Consider the following 25,503-nt stretch of genomic DNA (forward strand, 5'->3'; position numbering starts at 1 on the left):
CCCATGACCAATTTTGTGGTTGCACTGGAAATTCCTGGGAAATAGGTTAAGAAGGAGACACGATGTCAATTCCTGTGCTGCTATAAATTGGGTAACACTTTGGAGGGTGAAGTACGTCAGAGGATGCAATTCTTCTATTGAATATTCCAGCATTATTTATTTGATCAAAGGAAAATACTTTCCATCACTACAAACTGAGCACAACTACAGTTGTTTACACATCCGTATTTTTATGACGTGCCAACATTTTGCATCCTAAGTGATAACATTTGGTTTGAAGATAATTTTACAGTTCCGTGTTTTGTTTCCTATCTTCTCTCCTGTTGTCTCCCACTCTCTGAAGACATTTTATATTAACTGTGTAAGGATCATTTCCCCAGACACCTAAATGGCATAGAGCACAGCAGGGAACAGCACGAGATTGACCATGTGCAGGGAAAGGATGGCAAACCCAACTTTGGCTAAGGACATTGAGAACAACTTGGAAAGGTGAGCAGAGAGATTCCAGGAGGTGGCAGTGAACCTACGTTCCCATTTATCAGAAACAAACATGGAAGGTTACACACATAATCAACGGTTGGAGGTTAAAAACTTCAGACACAATCACTAGTAAAACAAAAACAAACAAAAAAACATACATCATGAATATCAATCTGCTTTGTAGTGTATATGTAAATGTTAACTCAAAGGTCCACCTCTAGTAGCCTGAATCTGTTCTTACTATAGCGCTTATCTGTACAGCCATCGAACATCAGTAATGCTGATCAGTAAATACAGCACAAGCTTGACACATGCAGGGAGAAAGAAAAAAGCCACAGTTCTTCCTTCCACCTCCCCCAAAGTCTCAGAAGTGGGGGAGGTAATAAGTGAAGTTTTGAAAAGAAATTGAAATGCAAATTGGAGAAGAATTGTACAAGCCACATTCTTCTCTCATCAGCTGGTCATTCTGCTACCTTCCCAAGGACAGAAGGACTCCTCAAAGGTACGTGGAACTTTAGCATTATCTCCAGAGACTGTTTTGTTCTATTATCAAGGTGCTCATGTTCATCCATAAGCACTGAGTCCTATCTTTCTTAGTTCTGCGAGCCAATGACTCCTTTTCATTCTTTAATCTCTCTAGGACTTCCCCAAATTTATACTGTCGGATCCAGGCCTTGGTTTATTTGGAAAGTGGTTCAGCACCTTGAAGATGAGCTGGCTCTGGAAAAGCATATTCCTTGTCCCAGAGAAAAAGTAGGAAGGAGGTAGAAGGTTTGCTTTTGTGGCTCTGGATGGGGGAGAAAGGAGAGGGGGGAATGGAGATAGTGGGAGAGAAGCAGCCAGTTGAAATCACTGAGGATAGCTCAGATCAAGATAAAAATAAGGCAGAAAGCAATCCATGGGTACTGCCCTTTCTTTATACACATTTTTTAAAAAGCAAAATTAGGGTTCTACATTTGCTCATAGCCTAAGAAAATGGATTGTAGTATTTTATGTCCACATGGGTAAGTTTAAAAAATCTAGCTAGTTTCAACTGACATGGCTGAACACTGAAAGGCTGCCAAGAAGTTACTCCGAAAGGATGCAAAGCATGAACAGACGTGGGCAAGTCAGAGCTGTTTCTGTCTCTCCCTCTCCCCCACCATGGCAAAGGGCTGAGCGGGGTTGGTGGTAAAGAATTCTAGTTCTAGCAACTACTGCTCTTTCTTCTATGGCTTTTGCAGAGATGCATACACTGACTATTTGATTAGCACATCTCCAGACAGACTCAGCAAAGGAGGCAGCATCAGACACGTGACACTCGGTTACATCCACTTCATTCACACATCCCCAGCCAGACCAAAATGTAAATCACAAGGAGGTGTCTGTGGTGAAGAACGTTACAAAGGTTATATAAATCTTTATCTTAACAGGCCCCTGAGTTTTCCCCTTTATGCGTAGGTGAAAAAGGCAACGAACAAGATCTTCTCGTTCTGTAAGTGCTTTGTGCAACAGCGTCCATGTAGATCCATTCCGACAGCATCGTTTGGGGAGGAGTCTCCTGGACTGAGTCGGACGTCTTCCTCCAGAGTTCTGGTCTTGTCTGGAAGGGGCTGGTTCGGCCCATGACTTTCCAGTTCTAGGACAGGCTGTGCGTGTCAGCGAAGGTGGCTCCAGCCCCGCCCCCACGATTGTGGGTGGGTCAGTACTGCAGAAACGCAGTCTGTCTCCAGCTCCCAGGAAGGTCATCTGGGTGAGATGCTGGGGCTGGGGAAGGAGCCGGAGTTCCGCGGAGACTGGAAGGGGATGGCGGGTGACGTGGGGGACCTCTTGGGGCTGCACAGGTCCCCGTTGTGCAGCTTCCACAGCAGCTCCTCGTTCTCCATGGAGAGGCGCTTGTTGACTTTGGACTCCTTCTCCAGCGACTCCTGCAAGACAGCCTGCTCCGTGGAAAGTTGCCTGGAAGACAAAAAAAAAAAAAAAGCCAGAAATCCTGTGATTCTGAATTGCTTCTTTCTTTTTTTTAAAGGTTGAAAAAAATCTTACTATTTTAAATTTAAGAGCCCCAAATGATCTCTTTGGAATAAAAGGAGCTACTGTGCATGGGTACTGGGCTGGCAGAGAAACCCAGGAAGTGTGACCTAGAGCCAAAGAAAAAGCTGCACTTTGGGGCAATTTCATAGTAGGGTGAGTGACGCTCCCACAGCTATACTGCATGTCTTAAGACCCTCGTATGTGTGGGGCTGTTTCGTGTTTGGTCTTGTGGTGGTCCTTCTCTGAAAGGGAAGGGAAGGCTTGCCCACTGAGGACTCAGCCTTTGGTCCAGGCCACTGTGGTAAAGCACTAAACGCTACAATTGTATTTTTCTGGATAGAAATCAGAACCTCGTTAACTACCCGCTTCTGTTGCATTTCCAGGAGGGGCATGGGTGGAGTGTGGTGAGAAAGTAACACTCTCGATGTTTCAGGAAGGGAGGAGCTTGGGGTGGGGGTGGGGAATAGGACAGTTTTATTTTTACCTTGAAATTGCCATGTGCTTGTCCATCCGAGCTTTTAATTCTTCATTCTCCTGCTGGAATCGCTTCAGTTTGTCCACCAGTGCTGTGTTGTTGTCCACCTTGGTGTCAACAAGAGTACCAATATTTATACATTAAAAATTACATAAAGCCCCTTATTTCCCTAAGGTACCTTCCTGACACCAGCACACACTGGAGAGATTTCATTCGGGGAAGTTTAATGGTATGTTGACTGTCTCTACACTGACGCACTGCAAAAAGAATCTACTGCAGCAAAACAGAGCACGTGGATAGTACTTTTTAAAGGTATGCCAGGCCACTTGAAAATGGACAAACCCAGGGCGTTAGTGATTTGTTCAAGTTCACATTGTTTCAGAATTCCCAAGAATTGGTGCCCTGCCTTCGGCAACCCTTGGGGGCTGTGCCTCTTTCAGGTTCAAGGTGATAAACACTGGCTGCCTAGCGGCCGTTTTCTTTATCAGAGGCACCACAGCTTCTTATGGTAAATTCTGAAAGAAAAAAAAAATCCCACATTTGATGAAAATTCAGTTCGTGGCAATGTTTAATATGACTTTAATCATGGTCTCCCGGTTACTCTTCAGCATTTACCTCCGAGTGGTCACATAAGGCAATCCACAAAGCTCTATAGAGCCTTAAAATAAACAAGTGACACTACAGAAAGCATTCCTCCTTGGTTGAACTAAAGATACGTTTGTTTGCCTAGGGCTTGCCCAGGCTAAACTTTCAAGGAAAACAAACTGACCAGTTGAGAGATTGAAGGATAAAAGCCCAGAAGACGTTGAATCAGTTAACACATGAACTGCCAGTTACATCCCTGCTTAGTTTCTAAAGGTAAGATTTGATTACGTGCTCGGAGGCGACATCACAGCTCTAAGTCCCTGTCACTGCTGCCCGTGACTAAGCGACTGTCACTCTGGCTCTTAGTTTGCAGTCCTACTGTTCTTAACATCTTATTATCCAGAAAAAGCTTAGGACAAGCCAACCAAGTGAAATATCCAAAACAAATGTGACTAGCGTGTAAGAAAAAGGGGGCATTGGAATTTCCAGGAAGTATAAAGGAATTCAAGATAAAAACATGAGGTGGGAAAATCTGGAATTAAAGACTGTGGGTAGGAATTAACCTTAATTCCTCATTTTACTGGAGAGGAAACTAGCCCTGGAATTTCGCTCTTAGAGCTAATTAGCAGCAGAGCTAGTTTTTACACTGAGAAAGCCTCCTTGCTTTCTAAGTGGCTTATTTTCAATAAAGGCCTGGAGCTTACAAATAAACAAGGTAACAGTGGGTTTACCTGTCTGTCCTTGTATTAACCCCTTCTTCTGCATATACACCATGCCATACTGACTAATCTCTTGGGCATGGCAAGGGACAGAAATACTTGTGGATCAACAAAGATCAAGACCTATGAGTAATTTTACAGCAGAGCCTGTTCTTACTGCACATGATGGTTTGAAGAGTTTTGATGTGTGCATGGCATATAGGGCAACCAATTATTAACAGGATTATCTGAGTTGTTGATGGCCACATTGGCAGTCATGAGACCTGATACAACAGCATGAGCTTTGGCAGGAACTGGTGTATATACTAGGTTGGGCCCATTAATAGACCATGAGTTCTTTCCTTCCTTTACAGAAACAAAACTTCCTGGTCATTCAAAGTGCCCGTCTATCCACATGGGGGCTTAGCTCTTACTTCCCTTGATAGGTAATAGTCTCTAGAAGAAAACCAAACACCAAAAACCAAACAAACTAATGCTGAGTGACTTCCATGCTCCCTACTGTCCAGGGCTGGTTTGGGTTTGAATTGAGGTACTTACTCAACACTGAGTTGCCCATAATTAGGGGGAGAAAGCAGTGCGAGGGGCCTGGCACAGTCAAAAGTGGTGTACAAAGTGCAGCACTGGCTGGGAACACCTTTGCTGCCGCGGCAAGCCCTGCAGGCTTGGCTAGACTCCTGGCTCTTAGCAGTCGCGTTCCAGGGCTGGACCAAGGCTCACACGGCACCGGGCTCACTGCTCACACACGCAGTCCTGGATGGACTCGTCATATGCTAACGTCCGTTCTGCCCTAGAGGCCGTAAACTAAACTTTATTCATATTTTGCATAGTGCTGGCTACTTGTACAACGAGATTAATTTTATAAAAGGGCAATTCTTTTATCACAGTCTAATTCACATGAAGCAAGATGAAGAATTTAGATAGCAAGATTCAATTGCTCTGATGGAATTAATTTATGTACTCAACAGTTTTGAGCAAAAGAAACCCACCCAGAGGTGGTAGTGTATTAAAGGACAGCTTTTACGTTATTTAAAAAGTCTTCTTATGCAGGTGGATATTCCCAGACCACTGAAACGGGAGACACTCGCGAGTTGTCATTTTTCCAAACACTGAAAGCTACCTTTTTTATGTTCCTTGAAAAAAATGTTCTAGAAGGTAGCAATGAATAAGCCTTAAGCTGACATGGAAAAGAAAATTTAACCTCTTCTACCTGTCCTATGTTTCCTATCTTTAAATAGCAATTAAGACAATTCCACAGGTCTAGTTCAGGGGCCAGTTCCTGTGCCTCAGGTATTACCCCGTTTAAGGTTCTGAATGAAATGTACCAGTTTCTCCATTTTCATTAACTTGATGTCCTGTTGGTGCAGCTTCTCATTCTTGATGTCTAAAACAGCCTTCAGGCTTTCTAACTCTTGCTCCAGATACATGATCTGAGGGTTTTTCTGGAAAACACACAGCAGGATATGGCTGTGACTGATCATTTAACACAATCACATGGTTCAAACTCTTAATATAAAGACATTTGATTAGATTTAGAAATTAAGTAGCAAGAGACATCAACCTTCTTACGGCAGTTTCAAAGAAAGATGAAAAGAAGGGTTAAGACATCTTTAACTTCAAAGTCTTTGGTCTTAAGAATGAAATAAAACATTTCACATTTGAAAACAAACACTTCACTCACGTATCAGTAACTTAACATGGAAAAAACATTGGTAGCACCAAATATTTTACTGGAAGTAAGCTAAAAACCACAGCTTACAACACAAAACAGAACTCTAGTGGCTAGAGAGTACGCAATTCCAAGTCCTGGCCAGGTGTTTGGGGGGAGAAAGGGAACAATAGTTCTCTCTATCCAAAGTCAGTAACTCATGAGGAATGAACAGGCAGTGTGTTTATTGGGCTCTCTGGAAAACAAGAGGAATGGCAATCACGTGCTGAGTCTTTTGGACGCTCGCTATGACAGGACTAGGTTAGCCTGGCCGTACTTCTAGAGCAGGATTAACAGCCCATCATTTATGTGACACCCGAACACCTACATGGCATAGAGCACGTGCAACTGTGAAAATTCTATGCAAGATAAACACTATGTAAGGGGAGATCATCCTCTGAGAGCACGAGACCAGGGTGGATTCCTCAACTCCTTGCTTTAATTATTGAAATTCAAGTGAACCTTCCAAAATGCACGACACAAGTTAAAGGCACAAAATCTATTGATCTGGTGTTCAGCGAGGGAATTTCTTAGACAAGAGTCAGTGGTGTCGATCATCAAACCTATCCTCCTGGACAGTGGTTAACGCTCTGGAGCAACCCTTAGGGAGAATCAGGGAAGGTGCCCTTGGAAAATCACTTAAACCCCTCACTTCGCAGAAGGAGACAGAATTGCACAGCTCAAGTGACCTACCTGCTCAGGCCCCAAAAGTGCTGGGGTGCGGACCAACCCCCGATCCTCAACTCCAGGGCTCTTCCAGAAACTTCCTACATTTCATATACTGTTATCCTTTTACATATGATTTTTTTTAAACCATAAAGAGAGCAAATCCCATCTTGCTGATTTTTAAAGTCAGAGTGTAGGCAGCCTCGTTCCCACTGCACCTTTCCCTACTTCTCTGCCACCACTCTCATACATGCTCTTTTCCCACAACCTGGGCAGGCTTAGGTGGGGTAAGGCATGAGATAGTCCTGCTTTCCTCAACCTGTTTCCCTTCTGAACTTTTTCAGGAGCTGCTGCAGGATCAGGAAGCTCTTTAAAAGCATTCCCTGAACCACTCATAAGATTTACACCCTGCGTGTGAAGTCTACACATTTCTTTTGCAATCGAATTTTTCTAAGAATCTTCCAGAATAAATAGCTTTGAAATTTCACTGAATAGGACCTCATTCACTTGCATTCAAATGTCTAGAGGGTCTCTCAATGACATAGCAGAAGAGCTCACTGAGGGAGCCAGGTACTTCGAGAGTTGCGACAGGTCTTAAGTGGCACAAAAGCTCTGCTTCTGCAGCCCCGGACACAAATACATGGAATGAAAAGACAGAAGTAGCACCCGCCCCCCGCAAAAAAGTTGGGGGGATACAGAGGAGTAAGGATACAAGCTGCAAGAGAAAGTTAAGTTTACCAGAGAAATTTGTAGTTTTCAAAAGTGAGGACTGGACTTCCCTGATGGTGCAGTGGATAAGAATCCGCCTTCCAATGCAGGGGACATGGGTTCGATCCCTGGTCCAGGAAGATCCCACATGCCACGGAGCAACTAAGCCCGTGCGCTTAGCCCACAACTACTGAGCCCACATGCCACAACTACTGAAGCCTGTGCGCCTAGAGCCCATGCTCCACAACAAGAGACGCTACCGCAATGAGAAGGCTGCGCAAGGCAAGGAAGAGTAGCCCCTGCTCGCTGCAACTAGAGAAAGCCCGCACACAGCAACTAAGACCCAACATAGCCATCCATAAATAAATAAAAAAGTGAGGATTATCCATACAATGAAATATTGTTCAGCCATAAAAAGGAATGAAATGTCTGTACCTGCTACAATATGCACGAACCTTGAGAACTTAAGCTGAGGGAAAGAAGCTGACACAAAAAGCTTCATATAGCACAATTTCATGTCAATGAAATCTCTAGAACAGGTACATGGATAGAAACAGAAAGGAGACTGGTGATCCCGTAGGGCTAGGGAGTTTGGGGGGGGAAATGGGGAATGACTGCTAAAGGGTGCAGGGTGTCTTTTGGGGGCGGGTGATAAAAGTGTTCTGTAATTAGATCCTGGTGACCAAGGTATAACTTGTGAACTGCTGAACTGTACATTTTAGAAGGGTGAATATCGTGGTATGTAAATTATATCACAATATAGCAAGTTAATTAAAAAATGAAGTCTTTACATAAAACCCTGAACCTAATTGATAGTTTTCCTGTCTTCCTATAGGTATTAGCTTAGATCACTTGCAATATATTGGATTTCAGCTGTTATGTCAGTTTTTAGAATTAAAAAGACACCAGTAACCAAAGCAGCCACTTTATACAGTTTAAAAATCATACGGCAAGATATGAAAAAGATTCCAAACCCATACTGTTTCTCTAGCTGCTGAACACTTAACTGACTCTAAAAGACAGCTAAGCAGAAGAAAAATTCATTAGTGATGGGGGAGCATACGCAACTTACTAAATTTGCTTTCTCTCTTGATATTCTTTTTTGTTCTTCTGATTTCAACTTTTCATTTAAAGTGTCATTTTCACTCTTCAAACAATTGATTTGTTTCTAAAACACAAACAGTGAAATGTGGAACGTAAGTAAACAAGCGGGCACCAGAAACACTGCAAATGTGCACAGAAATGTACTCAAACCATACAAGCGTCAAGAATGATGATGGGAAGGTGGGCAGGAGCGGTGGTGGTGACTGAGATTTACCTACCTCTAGTGACTCCTGCTTCTCGTAAAGCAAATCCTCAAGTGATTTCTTTTCCATTTCATGGCTTTTCTTGATCTCTGGGAGCGATATTTTTTTGAGTCAATAACATCCTACGAGATCACTGTATTCTACAGTCATTATAGCACATGGAGGCAACAGTTGATTATGAGGCGCTGCGCCTACATTACTTCATATTTGTACGGCACTGTTGTAGAAATTAAACGACTTGTTCTCAAATTAGCCCATGAGGTGAGTAGGGCAGATAATTCCCCTTTTATGAATGAGAACACAGAGGCCCAGAGAGGCCAAAAGACCTCAGAGAACAAAGAGCACGCCTGGGGGCAATGGGGATGGGGGCGATCAAACACTGGCCTTCAGACTCCTGGTCAGGAGGCCCTGTGCTCTGTTCCAGTTGCCCTTCACGAACCAAACAAGTCTCAGATTAAACCCATCTCCAGCAGGAAGGAAGAAAAACAATGTTTACCCAACATCTACCCTGGGCCAGTCACTTTTACATGTTCTCATCTCTGACCTCACACAACAAGTCTGTTTTTCTGATGAGAAGGCCCCTGACAAAGTTCACAGGGTCAGTTCTCACCATGTGTCCATATGTTTCTCTGTAGATGCAATGGGTTCGGTGTAATAACTTCAGCTACATGGGCACTTATCTTCTGTAAAAAATGGCTTCTTATTCTTTTCCTTTTATTTCAACACTACCAATCATGATGAAATAATAAAACACATCTTTTTATTCAACAAATGCCATCTACATTTCACAGCAATGCTGCTGTGAAGTGCCTGGCATGGATCCTTCACCATGGTCAGGATATAAACTGACACTTTCAACTTCCCAGGATCTGAAGTGGTCAAGCACAACTATTACCAAAAGGGCCTTAAAGTTCCTTAAAAGTTCATTCTATTTCCTAAAAGGGGGACTTCCCTGATGGCACAATGGTTAAGAATCTGCCTGCCAATGCAGGGGACACAGGTTCAAGCCCTGGTCCAGGAAGATCCCACATGCTACGGAGCAACTGAGCCCGTGCGCCACAACTACTGAGCCTGTGCTCTAGAGCCCGTGAGCCACAACTACTGGGCCCGCATGCCACAACTACTGAGCCCGCGTGCCACAACTACTGAGCCCGCGTGCCACAACTACTGAGCCCATGCACCTAGAGCCCATGCTCCGCAACAAGAGAGGCCACCGCAGTGAAAAGCCCACACACTGCAACAAAGAGTAACCCCTGCTCGCCGCAACTAGAGAAGGCCCAGCAGCAATGAAGACCCAACAAAGCCAAAAAATAAATTAAAAAAAAACATCCAAAACTATATTTCCTAAAAGGCTGGCATTTATAACAAACTATTATTTGCATCCTTAGGGGAAAGGGGATCTCCTCACAATGAACAGTGCAAAAAGAAACCAAAAAACACTCCAAACGGAATACCACAGGGTATTCTCTAGAGGGGCAAGTTATGAATCATTTCCGTTTTAAAACATATCACACTGTTCCACTAGCTTTTATTCTATTTCAATAGAAAAAAGCATTCTTGCCTGAAAGGGAGGTTTCATAGGCCTTCTTTAGCAAGTCTATTTTCTCTGAGTGGCTTGCTTCAATTTCCAACTTTGAGGTTTCATGGGCAGCACTTAAGTTGTCAAACTATAAGAAAAAAACCAAAACAAAACAATAGCTTATCAATAAAAAGTCCTAAGGTGAATAATAAGCAGCAGCGTTAGGAAATCTGACACATGAGCTCGCATTCAAGTCTAAGGCCTACCAGACACATGGAAAGAACAACCCAACTGGGGTTTGCCAGTCGCTATGCTCCAGTCCACCGTGCCTCAGGAACACAACATGCAGCTCTCCAGGGTTCACGGGTGGAAAGGGCTGAGTCCACCATACGGAACGAGGATACCTTCCGTGGTGACAGGACCATATAAGCTCTACATCTGTCATGTTGGCCTCTATATTCTCGGTCCCTAGCACATGCCTGGCATATAGTTGGCACTGTGTAAATATCAGCTAAATGAAAAACTGATTTGAAATGGGAACAAGGAAATTAAAGAGAGGTTTAGGGTATACCATTAAGGGAAAAATACGAGTTATTAAACAAGAGCCATTTTAAAAAAGAAGAAGAAACACAAGCCAACGTTTCAGCAGCACCAGAATGTTTGCAAAGGGATTATTTCTAGGTAGTAGGATAAAGGGATGTTTTATTTTATTTTTTTAAATATATCCAAAAAGAAACAAAAACGCTAATTTGAAAAGATACATGCACCCCAATGTTCATAGCATTATTTATAATTGTCAACATATGGGAACCACCTAAATGTCCATCAACAGATGAATGGATAAACAAAATGTGATACACTATATATATATATATATACACACACACACACACATATATAGGTATGTGTGCGTGTGTGTATATATATATATGGACCACTACTCAGCCATAAAAAGAATGACATTTTCCATTTGCAGCAAAATGGAGAGCCATTATGCTAAGTGAAATAAGACAGAGAAAGACAAATACTGTATGATATCACTTATACGTGGAATTTAAAAAATACAACAAACTAGTGAACATAACAAAAAAGAAGCAAACTCACAGATATAGAGAACAAACTAGTGGTTACCAGTGTGGAGAGGGAAGGGGGAGGGGCAAGATAGGGGTAGAGGAGTAAGAGGTACAAACTATTAGGTATAAAACAAGCTAGAAGGATATTGTACAACATGGGGAGCACAGCCAATAGTTTATAATAACTATAAATAGAGTTATAATCTTTAAAAATTGTGAATCACTATATTGTACACCTGTAACAATCTTGTACAGCTATACTTCAATTTAAAAAATTTTTAAAGGGTTGTTTTAAATTTTATCTTTTTTTCTTCTGATCTTTCGCTCAACATATGTACATTGCTTTGATCATAAAAAAATTTAATTTAAAAAACTTTTCATTTATTTAAAATTTAAAGAAGTTCATCAAGGGATGTCCAACAAAGAGAAGGCCATCAAAGCAAGGCCATCATCAGACAACAGTTAGAATTCAAATTAATAGCCATGGCCAAGCACATGCGCAGGTTCTAAAAGCACCGACCTGCTCCTGTAACTGTGTTTTGTACTTCTCTGCTTCTTCGATGTAGATATTCTGAAGCTTTTCACACTCCCCGGTGTAAAATTCTTTAAGCCGATTCTCCAGCTCTGTTAGATCAGTCTGGTGCTGCTGGTTTAGCTTCTGGACAAATCCTTCATAAGCTATTTGCAACTCATTCCTGGCTTTTTCTAACTTCTCACAGGTGGTTGAAGCAGTGACTGAAAAGAGATGGAAAAAGAAAAGGGAAAATGACACTTAACCTGCTAAATGTCCTAAATTCATAACATTCACACACAGATGTGATGACTCTGGAAGCATAAACACAGGGCTCTCAGAGTACTCGATTCTCTCAGGACCAGATTTTCAAACATAATAGTATAAAAATGAATGATAAAAGGGAATGAGAGGAAATGGTCTCTGGCAGCAAAAAGCCAACTGTCTATCAAGCAGTAAGAGAAGTCCTTGAGCAGAGCCAGGTTCCCAAGTGAAGAGCACCCTTTCACATGGTGACCAATCAGTGCAGGGGCTGTAATGAGAGGAGGCTCTGATTGGCCGAGGCGTCTCTAAGGCAGGCCAACCACTAGAGGAGGCAGCCGAGATGTAGGAGCAGGTAAGACCAGAGAGAAGCAATAAATAGACTTTAAGCTTGTATGCAGTTGGAGCCAATTTAAACTCGTTACATCAAAAATACAGTAATAGAAACAAAATACTAGACTATATTGAACACAAATCACCAGAACATAAAAACTTTAGGAAAAATACGTTGAGAAGCTACAATACAATGTAAATATATTGAAAGGTTAACATTTTTAAAAGGCAAAGTAATTTGATAAACATAAAATCAGAGCATCCTAACTCTTCACTACCACTACCAAAAACAGAAGTACTAACAATACCTTGCAGAACTTGCACATAAACACATACCCACACAGACTATAATAAATCCTGAAAGAAATGGGAGAATATATATGCAAATGAAGCAACCGACAAGGGATTAATCTCTAAAATATACAAACAGCTCATGCAGCTCAATATCAAAAGTACCCAAATAACCCAATCAAAAAATGGGCGGAAGGGGACTTCCCTAGTGGTGCAGTGGTTAAGAATCTGCCTGCCAATGCAGGGGACACAGGTTTGAGCCCTGGTCTGGGAAGATCCCACATGCCTTGGAGCAACTAAGCCCGTGAGCCACAACAACTGAGCCTGTGTGCTGCAACTACTGAAGCCCATGTGCCTAGAGCCCAGGCTCTGCAACAAGAGAAGCCACTGCAATGAGAAGCACGCGCAGCACGACAAAGAGTAGCCCCCACTCACAGCAACTGAAGAAAGCCCGTGCGCAGCAACGAAGACCCAAGGCAGCCAAAAATAAAATAAATAAATTAAAAAAACACAACTAAATATAGAACTACCATATGACCCAGTAATCCCACTCCTGGGCATATACCTGGAGAAAACCACCATTCAAAAAGATACATGCACCCCAATGTTCATTGCAGCACTATTTACAATAGCCAAGACATGGAAGCAACCTAAGTGTCCATCGACAGATGAATGGATAAAGAAGATGTGGTACATATATACAATGGAATATTACTCAGCAATAAAAAGGATGACATAATGCCGTCTGCAGCAACATGGATGGACCTAGAGACTGTCATACTGAGTGAAGTAAGTCAGACACAGAAAGATAAATATCACATGATATCGCTTATATGTGGAATCTAAAAACAAATGGGTACAAATGAACTTACAAAATAGAAGTAGAGTCACAGATGTAGAAAACAAATCTATGGTTATCAGGGGATGGTGGGGGAGGGATAAATTGGGAGATTGGGACTGACATATACACACTACTATATATAAAATAGGTAACTAATAAGAACCTGCTGTATAGCACAGGGGACTCTACTCAATACTCTGGAATGGCCTACATGGGAAAAGAATCTAAAGAAGAGTGGATATATGTATATGTATAACTGATTCACTTTGCTGTACACCGGAAACTAACACAACATTGTAAATCAACTATATGCCAATAAAAATTTTTTTTAAATCCTGAAAGAGCTCTATCATTTCTTGGGAAGCCTGACTTTGGACTTTGGCAGCCTTCCTGTACTTATGTTAGATATGGGGGAAAGGAGTGCTACTCTGTAAGGAGGATGCATGTTCTCAACACCCCAGAGTGCCCATGGATTCATGCAAAATGGGTACTGGTAAGTCTGTTTATTATAAAGTAATCCTTATGTCTCTTTTGGTAAGGAATATGTATTTGTGGAGTAGTGGAAGGAAAAAGGTTGTTTTAGGGAGGATAGTTTAGATCAATGATTATTCTGACCTAAGTAGTGGGAAATTGGCTGGCTCCCGGGATGGATTTCGGGCAATGATGTAGACTTGTTTTCTTGGGAATATGCCACATGGCAGTAGAAATACCAGCCCATACTTGTCCCATATCAGTATTCCTTCAGAAATAAAATAAGTCATATTGAAATAATGACAAGCATAGTGTCTGCTAAAGAGCACCCTTAAAATTCAAATAAACCCACAAATGTTTACTGAACAGTAAAGGCAAAAACAAAGCAAGAACTACTACCCTGATATCGAGGGTAAAAACTGTATTCCACGATGAGCAATGGGGAGCCTGCACAGTGCACCTTGGGAGCTAGAACATTCCCAAGGCAGAAAAGTTGGAGAGAAGACTCAACAAGGCAGGTGTAGGCCAGATTACAGAGATCATCAACATCACCAACAACTCAGGCCTTTGGGACTCTGTTTGGGAAGTGATTTTTTTCCTTAAAAGAATTTATTAAAAGATGATGGCCATGCTGATTGCTACAGAATATGCTCCTCATATCACTACTTATTTATCAAAGGAGGAAAAAGTGATTAATGAAGGCAAATGTTAGCCAAACAGGTAAACGTATTCGCTTCCACTGCCTTTCCAAAATAGTACAAATAAAATGATAGGGCCACAAGCCTCCGTGTGTGAATTCCATGTTACAGCTCTATATGAAAGAAGGCAGTAGAGAAATATTTGCGAGCAGTCAATAAAGGCATCAAAATAGCTTTTCTATTCAGAGAAATCTTGATTTCACACAGCCTTCTGACTTAATTGCCTCAGGATTTCAGATAACAGCAAAGTAAAAAACAAAACAAACAAAAAATTCTAGCTCATCTGAAGGCTCATATCTGAGATAAAATGTCTAAGTGAACCAAAAACTAGAAGAGCTTCTGTGTAGAAGTTAGCAGTATGCTACACCTGCCGGATTTCAACACATCTGCTTGTAATCAAAGACTGTCAGTCTGAATGTGTAACTGTATAACTTTAAAATCAAAAAGGATTGATGGAAGTCCTCTCACACTGGTGGCCGGACAGGGTGTTTCCTCTTTTTTTTTTTTTTTTTTTTAAAGAAGCTTAACTAGTGTTTGATTTTGTTGGCCACTGTGCAGAGAGGTAAAGGGAGGACAGGAGGGAAGGAAGGGTACAGGGAAAAAAAAATGGGTCGGATGGGGGAGCGGTGGTTACTGCTGTTAGGACAACAGTCCCAAGGCAGGCCCGGCCCCAGGTGGTGACATCAGCCTGCAGCTGTGCAGGGACAGCTGGGCTGAAGTGATCCCTCACACAAATGGCTCTACTTTGAGTTAACGGGCCTGGGCTCCTGGGGAAGCACTTATCTGGCATAAAGACTCGTGAAATACTTTTCTAAAGGACACACATGTCAACGCTGTATCAAGGGTTCTCAGGACCCCTGATGGCTGGACACACTCGTCGGGAGAGTCGGGGACGCCAGCCTGGGGCTTCAGTCCTGGACTTTTCCTTGTACTTATTTCAATTTAGGAGCGATTTCTATGCAGCTGGGCTCTTACTCCTGTTCTCAGTTTTGTCTCTTCCTTGCTTATTCTCCAGAATTCCGCTCACTCTCGGTCAATTAGTCAAACACCCAAGACAGCCAAAATCAAACGTGAATCTCAGAATTCGGACTAAGCAAGGAGTTTTCGCACAGTGTTAGGCGATACTGTTTTCATGAAGTTAGTGCACGGACGCAAAATCCACAGACTACAAAGTAGTCCTTTTGTCCTTACTGTTTTAATCATTCTATTAGACAATTTTTAAAAGCATGTCTGTGATAAAGCACACCAAAGAGACCACTGCCTGCAGAAAAATTGATGGATTATCATTTTTGTGCCCATATTGGGAAAATGCAGAAGCCCTCTCCAGCAATCTATTAATTAAAATGAGAAACAGAGTTTTCAGAATTAAGAAGCGAAAGAAAGAAACCAACTCATTTACAAGATCAGCCCTGGGCTTCCCTGGTGGCGCAGTGGTTGAGAGTCCGCCTGCCGATGCAGGGGACACGGGTTTGTGCCCCGGTCCGGGAAGATCCCGTGTGCCGCGGGGCGGCTGGGCCCGTAAGCCATGGCCGCTGAGCCTGCGCGTCTGGAGCCTGTGCTCTGCAGCGGGAGAGGCCACAACAGTGAGAGGCCCGTGTACCACACACACACAAAAAAAGATCAGCCCTAAAACATAAGGCCACATTACAAGCTGGAAGTTGACATTTCAACCTGAGATGAACCAGGCCTTAGAAGAATTCGAGGCCAAGGACAGAACAGGAAAAACAGAGAGACACTCCCCTGACAGTTTAAAACATGGATAACTAAGCAAGGAAAAAATATTTCACAAGTGGTGAAATGCTTGAAATTTTTCATTTTCGATTATTTGGATGACATCTACAGAAGGTCCAATGCCTGAATCAAATATAACCTTGAGAAGAGAACTGGCTTCGTCCTGGGTCCTTTAGGAGTTTTCCCCAGGAGTGAAGTACAGCCATTACCTCATTGGTTCTGGTGGCCTTTCCTAAGAGGAAGGGTCAGATTTTTATTATTTCCATCTCATGGAGACCAATTTCCCTTTGGTGACTGATAAATGTACTGTTTACAATGAAAAACATTATACAACCATGGCCCTAAATTGTTAGTATTCTTTTGAAATGATACACGGCTTTCTTAATTTTTATATCTGAGTAGCAGTTTTCGTCATGAGACAACTAGAAATACTTTAATTCTCAGGAACATAAATAAATGTCTTAACAGAATAGAGCTAAACACTTAGGTTCAAGCCACACCACTTACCTGCTATGTGATTTGAGCAAATGACTTAAGCTTTCTAAGCCTGAACTTCCTTACTTTTAAAGTGGCGCTAATATTAGTGCCTTCCACTGCAGGATTAAATATATGTGAAGCGCTTGGCCGGTGCCTGACCAGAGTTAAGTATGCAACAAATGTTACTGTTATTATTGCTAGCTTTGCCAAAGTCCACTGATTCAAATGTGTCTGAAGAGTCCTCAAAGACATGCTTGGCGGGGAGGGGTGTCCATGACACAGTGTGACAGTTACAAAGATGCACTGCTCGTCTAGTATTCAGAGAAGGTAAACACACACACACACACACACGAGGACAGGGTACACATCCACCCCAAAGCTTCACTTTCTAATACTACTGTTCTTGGCATTATATGCAATAGAATTTCTCCAACTTTTAGGTAATTTTATCTAAATTAGACATAAAATATGGAAGAGAAAAAAGAAAAAGAAAACTAGGGAGGTAAGGTCCCTCAGGAGCTCATGCAAAGTTTCATGATGCCATACAAGAGTTCGTGACCGAAAGAAGAGACAAACAGGAAAGCAAGATGACTTCATTCCCCAGCTGTACACCCACACTCTCCCTAGACGCTTCCAGCAGGCCTGCTGTGAGTGCCAGCCCTTCCTTGAGCACGGTTCCCTTCTCCGCACCATCCAGGAGGGCAATGAGGTGGGTGTCTGGTCCAGCCTCTCCTGCCTCCTCTGGGTCTCTCTCAGTCTCTCTCTCCGGCCACCTCACCTGCTTTTATTTCTGGGCACCCCTCCACTCCTTTCTTTAACAGTACACACTTCTCAGGGCAGACATGCTTTTTAAAAAAAAAAACAACTTATAATTGTGGAATAATTTTATTAGATTGATAGAAGAGGTACAAAGAGACAGTACCAAGAGCTCCCGTATACCCTTCACCTAGGTTCCCCAGATGTTACCGTCTTATGTAAAGCCAGGACATTTGTCAATACGAAGGTTTTAACATTGAAGCAATACTATTAGCTCTACTACAGACTTTATTCCAATTTCACCAGTTTTTCTACTAATGTCCCCCCCGCTTTTTTAAGAATAAACTTCTTTAGAATAATTTTAGATTTTCATAAAACTCGTAAGGATAGAATAGTTCCCGGATACCTCTCTCCCAGTTTCCCCTAATGCTGATATCATATATTATGACAGGACATTTGTCGAAACTAAGAAATAATTTTACTGGCACATTACTATTAACTAAACTCCAAGCTTTGTCCTTGCTTTCCAACCCAAGATAGCGACCTGCATTTACTCATCACATTTCCCTCATCTTCTCTAATCTGTGAATGTGTCTTTCCTTGCTTTTCATCATCTTGACAATGTTGAAACCAGGCATTTTACAGAATGTCCCTCAATTTGGGTTTGTCTGACATTTTCTCTGCATACTCCTCTGACCCAGGAATTCCACTATTAAGAATATATGTGTGGGACATACTCCCACACATACAAAATGAGGGACATACGAAGCTATTCACTAGATCATTTTTTGTAAGAGCAAAACATTACAAACAACCGAATGTCCACCGTGAAGAAACTGGTTAAATTAATTATGGTATAACTATATAATGGAATCGTTTCCAAAAAGTAATTTTACAGCTGTTTAAAAACATATTGAGGAAGTTCTCTGTGTACTGATCTTTAAGAAATGCTAAGCAGAAAGCAAGGTGCAGAATAGCACGTGTAATGCTCTGCCACCTGTGTATAAAAGGAAGGGGAAACAAATATCTACCTTACGTTACTTCTCCTGTACCCCAGCCCCAGAACCATAAATGGCGACATAACCTTCTATCATAGTAGCACGATTGTTTCAGAGTATTATTCTCTGAAGGGAAATCTGCTCGTGACACACTTCCAGGGCAAGTGACCGTGTTGGTTACTCTCTTAAACTGGGGTCTAATCTGCTTCAAATTGGAGATAATATACCTGAACAAAGCAACCAAGAAGCCCTTTTTAAAAAGTAAAATGCTACTTTGTGGAGAGGCTGGTGCCCAAAGAACAACAGAAGGGCAGGGACCTAGACTATCAACAACAAGCATTTCCAACTCTGCAGATCAGTTTCCTGATACGCCAGGTAGGACTAAATATCACCTGCTCTGCTAACCTTACAGTTTGGTGAGGATAAAGTGAAAGAGTGCTCTATTTTGTAGAGTGAGTCTTCACAGGCTGTCTGTGGAATGATCATCTACTCATAAAAGCCCCAGGTTTTGCTCCCCAAAGGTACTGCTTTTTCACAAGACCAAGAAATTTGGCAGACATGTGAGAGAGACAAAGGTCTCTTTCTGAATTTCGAAATTAGCTACAAATAGCTTTCAGATTGCTCTTGGGCATTATATGAATTGACAAGAACTGATTTCAAAAGCCTTCCACTAATCACATCTTACTGGGAATTTACTTTCACAAACCTCCCGCAACGTCAAATCCATTCTCCCATAAATAATAGCACCTTCCCTTTAAAGCTCAGTTCATACTTTACAAAGTGCTCTCATATTTATTATTCCATGTAATAGAACATAGTCATGTCTTGAGTTAATAACATAGGTATTATCTTAAATCTCACTTTACTAGACTGTAGGGGGAACGGACGTGGCAGAACCGGGTCTAGAACTCAATCCGCTCAGCCCTTCTCAATGCAGGTTCTATAGCACAGAACACGGAACAACCTGATCCAAGTGGCTGTTTTCTCAACTTGAGAGGCATTAAGAGAGAAGTTCACGCATTCATACAATGGACACCTCAGAATAACAGGGCTTAATTACCTTGTGCAAGCTAGAGAGACTGCAAAGTAAGGCAGGTAAAAAAACGATCTTTTTTCTCCCTACACTGATTAGTCCTGATGAAATCTTATTCACATGCGGGATGACGGTCTGGCCCAGTCACAGATCTTAGTACAGAGGTGCCAGCTGGACCTCCACAGAGCCCCGGGTTCTCCCTGCCAATAAAAGTCTGCAAAGGCTTTGCTGTTTTTCAGCTTAGTCACTGGCCAACAACATGCTGCAAAACAGATGCTCTCATAGTCACAACAGCAAACGTTCCATGGACCAATCAAAACACTTAGGCTGGAAAGTGGATCTGAGTCAAGAGCCTGGCTGAATAACCGGCATAAATGTTCTAAGCTTCAGGCCTGAGGAAAGTAAGTTAACATTTTAAGGAAATCACATTTCAATCAAGAGAATAAATTTAATATTAATGAACAGGTGAGTCTGATACTATTCTGTGTCTCCTCCCTGATGATTCATGTTTAGGGGGCAAGGTTGAATAGGGCAGGTCAAAGTTACCGGTAGGCAGAGACTTCCCTGGTGGTGCAGTGGATAAGACTCCGCACTCCCAACGTAGGGGGCCCCGGTTTGATCCATCCAGGAACTAGATCCCACATGCATGCCGCAAGAGTTTGCATGCCACAACTAAGGAGCCCTAGAGCCACAACTAAGACCTGATGCAACCTAATTAATTAATTTTAAAAAGCCACCTAGAATTAAAACAAAACAAAACAAACAACAAAAAAACCCCAAAGTTACTGGTATGCATATGATTTGGAAGCCTATGTACAAGAATGGATTCAGTTCAGTTAGAGCTATTTGGTATTATTCTCTTACTCTGCTCACATAAGTCTTACATACATATATTTTTTACATTAAGTGAACAACATTCTGGACAGCTAGTGTGCTGTCAAAGTGTGGCCCAGAGAGCACCTGCATCAGTCACCTGGATGATCATTACAAGTGGACTCCTCCATCCCAAGCCACCCGAGTCAGAACCGGGAATCTGCAGTTTTAATCTGGCCTGTTTTATTATACAGTGAAGTTTGAGAACCACCGACAGATTACATTAAATCAGGAAATACTGAACATATCAAAACTGGACAAGGACAAGTGAGGGAAAAGACCAGGACAAGGAAGAAGACTCAACAGGCTTTCAGAATAGACATGCTTGGGCTTCCCTGGTGGCGCAGTGGTTGAGAGTCCGCCTGCCGATGCAGGGGACCCAGGTTCGTGCCCCGGTCAGGGAAGATCCCACATGCTGCGGACCGGCTGCGCCCAGGAGCCATGGCCGCTGAGCCTGCGCATCCGGAGCAAAAAGAACAGACACGCTTGGTAATATGGTGCATCTGTACAGGTGAAAGAACCTAACCTTTCACTTATAGAGACAGCCAGCCAAAGTCTAAATTTAGAAGAGACAGACAAGGATAGAAAAAGAACAAGCCAAGTTTAAGACGGAATCAACTCCCTCTTCAATCAACTCAGTGAGATAAAGAATTGTTTTGGCATACGGTTGGTTTTCATTACATATTAATAGATTTTTCATTAAAGCCCACTTCAAAAATCACTTCTGGAATTCTGCAACTCAAAAGTGGCTTAAGTGTAAAGAGTTTTAAAATTACTCTAAATATACAACCTTGTTAAACCATAACTGTACACAAAACTAGTGAAAGAATTAACACATTCCATAAAGGTGTTAAGGGAGGTTAGTTCACAGACACAGTCAAGTGTTGATCAGACAATGTGTACACTGCTTTAGGCAGAGCCAAGTCACTTTTTCCTAGTACATAATAACAAGATATTTTAATCTAATACTTCTTGACTTGAATAAAAAGATCCCAAAAGTAGTTATCAATGCAAACTAGTGTTTATATCAAATGATTTCCCCATCTTTCCAACAGTTTCACCATGGTTTCTTTCTCTGTAATTAACGGGAGTTTGGTGGTCTAGCCATCCTAGGTTTTTATCCAGGTGCTTTGCTTTTCTGGCCTGTTGACCTTAAGAAAGTTACATAACGTTTAAGCCTCAATTCTTCCCTCCGTCCCTCCCTCCCTTCCTATACAATGCAAACCAGTAGACTTAGAGATGAACACTGATGTTAGGAAAAAGTAAGCACTCAATAAATGTTGCTGCCATACCCATCATCCTTACATACAGAGGGCAAAATCGACTAGTCTTCTGAACCATTATTATGGGAATTCCAGGAATTTTTAGTGAATAAAGGGTTAAAATCTCATTTGTATCATGACATAGGAACAATCAGGACAAATGTATAAAAAGATGTGAGTTAGCTATTAATTCTGACGGCTAGAAAATAATTGTGAAATACAAACTACCTTTTTCTTCATTAATTTAGATGAAAAAATGTGATTCCAATGATTAAGATCAATACAAAAATACAGTAGGAACCCTAAAAGATCATAATTATGGCGCTCCATTACACCAACATGACCATAAGATCAGAATGACACATTTATTCCATATCTCAGAGGTAAAATGTTTGCTGTGGATTATGTAGAACATTAAATTGAACTGTAATTTATTTTGAGGGCTGACATTTTCAAAATGACCTGATTAACTGGGATTATCAGGCATAATGGAAAATGTCTTCAAGAGAACTATAGCTCATCTTACTTTATTACTTAGTTTTAACGGTTTATAGGAAAATATCTGTGTACAGAAACCATCAAGTATAAGCATATTATAAGGATAAAACCAACTTTCCCTAGCTACCATCCTCAGCAGTAAAATCATTCATTCATTCTCTGAAGTGCTAAGCATCAGAAGTGCTAACTGCCAGGCCCAAGGTACTAGCTGGTAGAGCTACAAAGATGAAGGACGTACTGGCCTAGCCCTTGAAGTGCTCACAGCTCTGCACTGTGAAAAGAGGTCTATAAACAAACACCTAGAGGAGCAAGGTACTTGAAGGGTATAGTAGAAGGTGCAGTTCACTTGTCTGAAGGATTTGGGTGAAACTGAATTGAAGACAAGGTATTTTTAGCTAAGACTTTAAAAATAAGCAATGAGAAGAAGGAGGAGTTTGAGAGGCAAAAATAGAAAGATAGTGGGAAGAGGAGAGAGCCTTTCAAACAGAGAGGAGGCACAAACGAGGCATGAATCAGCCTCTCTGCCTGGGACCTTGGGAGGGAAAAGGAGGTGTGCAGAGAGGAGAACGAGGGTCAGACACCATGAAGCTACACCGGAAGGTTACAGACACATCATACATGGTGACTTTAGTATGCTTGGACTTCTTCCCAAAGCCAAAATGGAGTCACTTATGCTTGTTAAAGATGTCCAATAGAGGACACACATGAGATTTATTACAAGTATAGTCCTGGTAGCACTTGGAGAAGAGAGAAGCAGGCCTGGGGGCAAGGTGACCACTGGGACATACTGCAGGTGAGAAATTAAAGGACTTAAATTAGGACAGAAGCAGCCAGAATGCTGAAGAGAGATGGATCTGGGCGACCTTTAGAACACAGCCTGGTATCATGTGGAGGATGGAGGAAGAGGGTTATGACCTTAGTTGGCAGCCTGGGTGGTAAGTGAATAATAATCCAGTGCAGAAGGTGATGAACAGACTCTGAGGCCTAGGTCTGAATGAGGAGACACTGCAGAGTATTCCGGAAGCAAGGGGCTGGGGAGTCAGGAAGGTCTGACTACACTGGACTGGCTCATCTAGAGGCAGCTCTTCACTGGGAAGAAAGTATTTACAGCTTGGGGAAGGAGGGGACTAGAAAAATAAATCTGTGAGTCATCACCCTACAGGTTGTAGTTGAAACCATGGGAATGGGTAAGAAAAACAGCCGACGATGAAAGCCTTACGATGACCTTATTGAAGGGGTAAGTGAAATTATGCTACATCCACTCAAAAGGCATTACCGTGATCATTAACCACGAGCGTATGAAGACCAAGAGGCAAAATGGGAAAGTGCTCGACATAAGTTTAAACATCAGAGTATCTACGATAACATGGAAGGATCTCAAAAACATTAGGTGTAAAAGAAGCCAGACACAAAGAGAATTTATTGTGTGTTTCCATTTACATGAAACTCTATTGCAGAATGGACAAAACTAACCTCGAGTGATAAAAATAAGGTCAGTGTTTGCTTCTAGGGGAAGAGGGTCTACTGGAAACGTAACCTAAAGGTGTAGGTTACATGAGTGTGTATGTTTGTCAAACTGATGCAACAATAAGCATCCCGCTGCATGTAAATTATACCATAATAATAATAATAATAATAATAATAATAAAAGACTGCAAAGTGGTATATATTCATATAAACAAAGGAATATGCCAAAATATGGAGCTATGGGCTATTTACCCCTCACTCCACAATTTTCGTTAATTTTCACACATTGTTCTTAAATAAAAAGAAACTTTAGGGAATTCCCTGGCGGTCCAGTGGTTAGGACCCCATGCTTTCACTGCCAGGGGCCCAGGTTCGATTCCTGGTGGGGAAACTAAGATCCCACAAGCCACGTGGCGCAGCCAAAAAAAAGAGAGAAAAGAAACTTTAAAACCTAAAATGCCCATAAATATTTATCAATTACCCATGAAAATGGAAAGCACATATATATTTTTTCATAGGAAGCAGGAATGGATCTCTGCAATTAAAGAGTTTACTGTCTGGGGACTTCTCCGGTGGTGCAGTGGTTAAGAATCCGCCTGCCAATGCAGGGGACACGGGTTCGAGCCCTGGTCCGGGAAGATCCCACATGCCGCGGAGCAACTAAGCCCGTGAGCCACAACTACTGAGCCTGCACTCTAGAGCCTGTGAGCCACAACTACTGAGCCCACGTGCCACAGCTACTGAAGCCTGTGTGCCTAGAGCCCGTGCTCCACAACCAGAGAAGCCACCGCAATGAGAAGCCCGCGCACCGCAACGAAGAGTAGCCCCCGCTCGTCACAATTAGCGAAGGCCTGTGCGCAGCAACAAAGCCCCCCCCCCCCCCCCCGCAAAAAAGAGTTTACTGTCTGAAGACAATAGGAAAACACAAGATATACTATATACACAAATGCAAAATATCAAGGGCTCTCTGGAGCAAAGGGAGCCTCACGCTTTGGTTCTGAGGAGACTGTGAGGGGGTTTTCAAAGAGTTTTTTAGCAGAAGCAAATGTTATGTTGTTCCACAAAGCAGGCATGGCTCAGATGCAGATACACACAGGCTGTGCTGGAGGTAATAAGCTGGGTTAACCTGGGAGCAGGGAGCACCTGTCAGGAAACAAGTGAGACCACAGCGGGCAAGTCAGTCAGGGGAGGAGATCATCAGAGACAGTGAGGTCTGAAGATCAAAAGTGCAGACTTTACTTGGGTTTCAGTGCCCCTGAGCTTATGAGTTGTCCTTTATTCTTTGCAGTTCTTAGCAGTTTGGGAACCTTGCCTCAATTTTCATAGAGGAGGTAAAGAAAAACTACTCAATGGGAAAGCGACACCAACGATGCCCCATTATGTCAGAGGGGAAAGGTGGGTACTTTGATGGCATTGATGGTGGCGGCTCTCTTTTCTTGAGTTGCCTGTGATGGACCAGTCACTATGCCAGTCACTTCACATGTACTACCATCTTATTCAAACTCCAAAACAATCCAGCAAAATGCATATTAACTTCCTATCACCAGTGAGGAAACTGTGCTCAGAGAAGTCAGGTAACTTCTAACCAGGAGTGGATGGACAAAAACCCGGACGGTGGACTCCACGCCCCAAGCGCCTCTAACATATCAGGAAGGGATCCATCACATCTCACCTTTCCATTTGTACGTGAAGAGCAAAATTAACCTGTCCTAAGGCATTTCTAATAATATTTAGTCGAATTACTATTCCTTT

General features: G+C 42.2%; 1 protein-coding gene and 1 long non-coding RNA gene across 7 annotated transcripts in view; one reads left to right on the forward strand and one right to left on the reverse strand.

Annotated features, from left to right (window-relative positions):
- Positions 1-323: 323 nt before the first annotated feature.
- MTUS1 (microtubule associated scaffold protein 1) overlaps positions 324-25,503 on the reverse strand; it is a 160,210-nt gene continuing 135,030 nt past the window's right edge. For all 6 annotated transcript variants that reach the window (XM_029226358.1, XM_029226357.1, XM_029226359.1 and 3 more), the window contains 7 exons: positions 11,771-11,985; positions 10,220-10,325; positions 8,674-8,747; positions 8,424-8,519; positions 5,595-5,711; positions 2,978-3,075; positions 324-2,418 (listed from right to left, as the gene is read on the reverse strand). In XM_029226358.1, the coding sequence (XP_029082191.1) occupies positions 2,205-2,418; positions 2,978-3,075; positions 5,595-5,711; positions 8,424-8,519; positions 8,674-8,747; positions 10,220-10,325; positions 11,771-11,985 (920 nt within the window). In that variant the 3' untranslated portion in view covers positions 324-2,204. The remainder of the gene's footprint in view (positions 2,419-2,977; positions 3,076-5,594; positions 5,712-8,423; positions 8,520-8,673; positions 8,748-10,219; positions 10,326-11,770; positions 11,986-25,503) is intronic.
- LOC114897522 lies at positions 2,416-7,108 on the forward strand. The gene is made up of 3 exons (XR_003794173.1): positions 2,416-2,646; positions 3,143-3,826; positions 6,988-7,108. It is a non-coding gene; the product is annotated as an uncharacterized LOC114897522 (long non-coding RNA).

This window comes from Monodon monoceros, unplaced genomic scaffold (genome assembly GCF_005190385.1).
Source record: "Monodon monoceros isolate NGI ecotype Baffin Bay Population unplaced genomic scaffold, NGI_Narwhal_1 Super_Scaffold_17, whole genome shotgun sequence".
NCBI classification, from domain to species: domain Eukaryota; kingdom Metazoa; phylum Chordata; class Mammalia; order Artiodactyla; family Monodontidae; genus Monodon; species Monodon monoceros.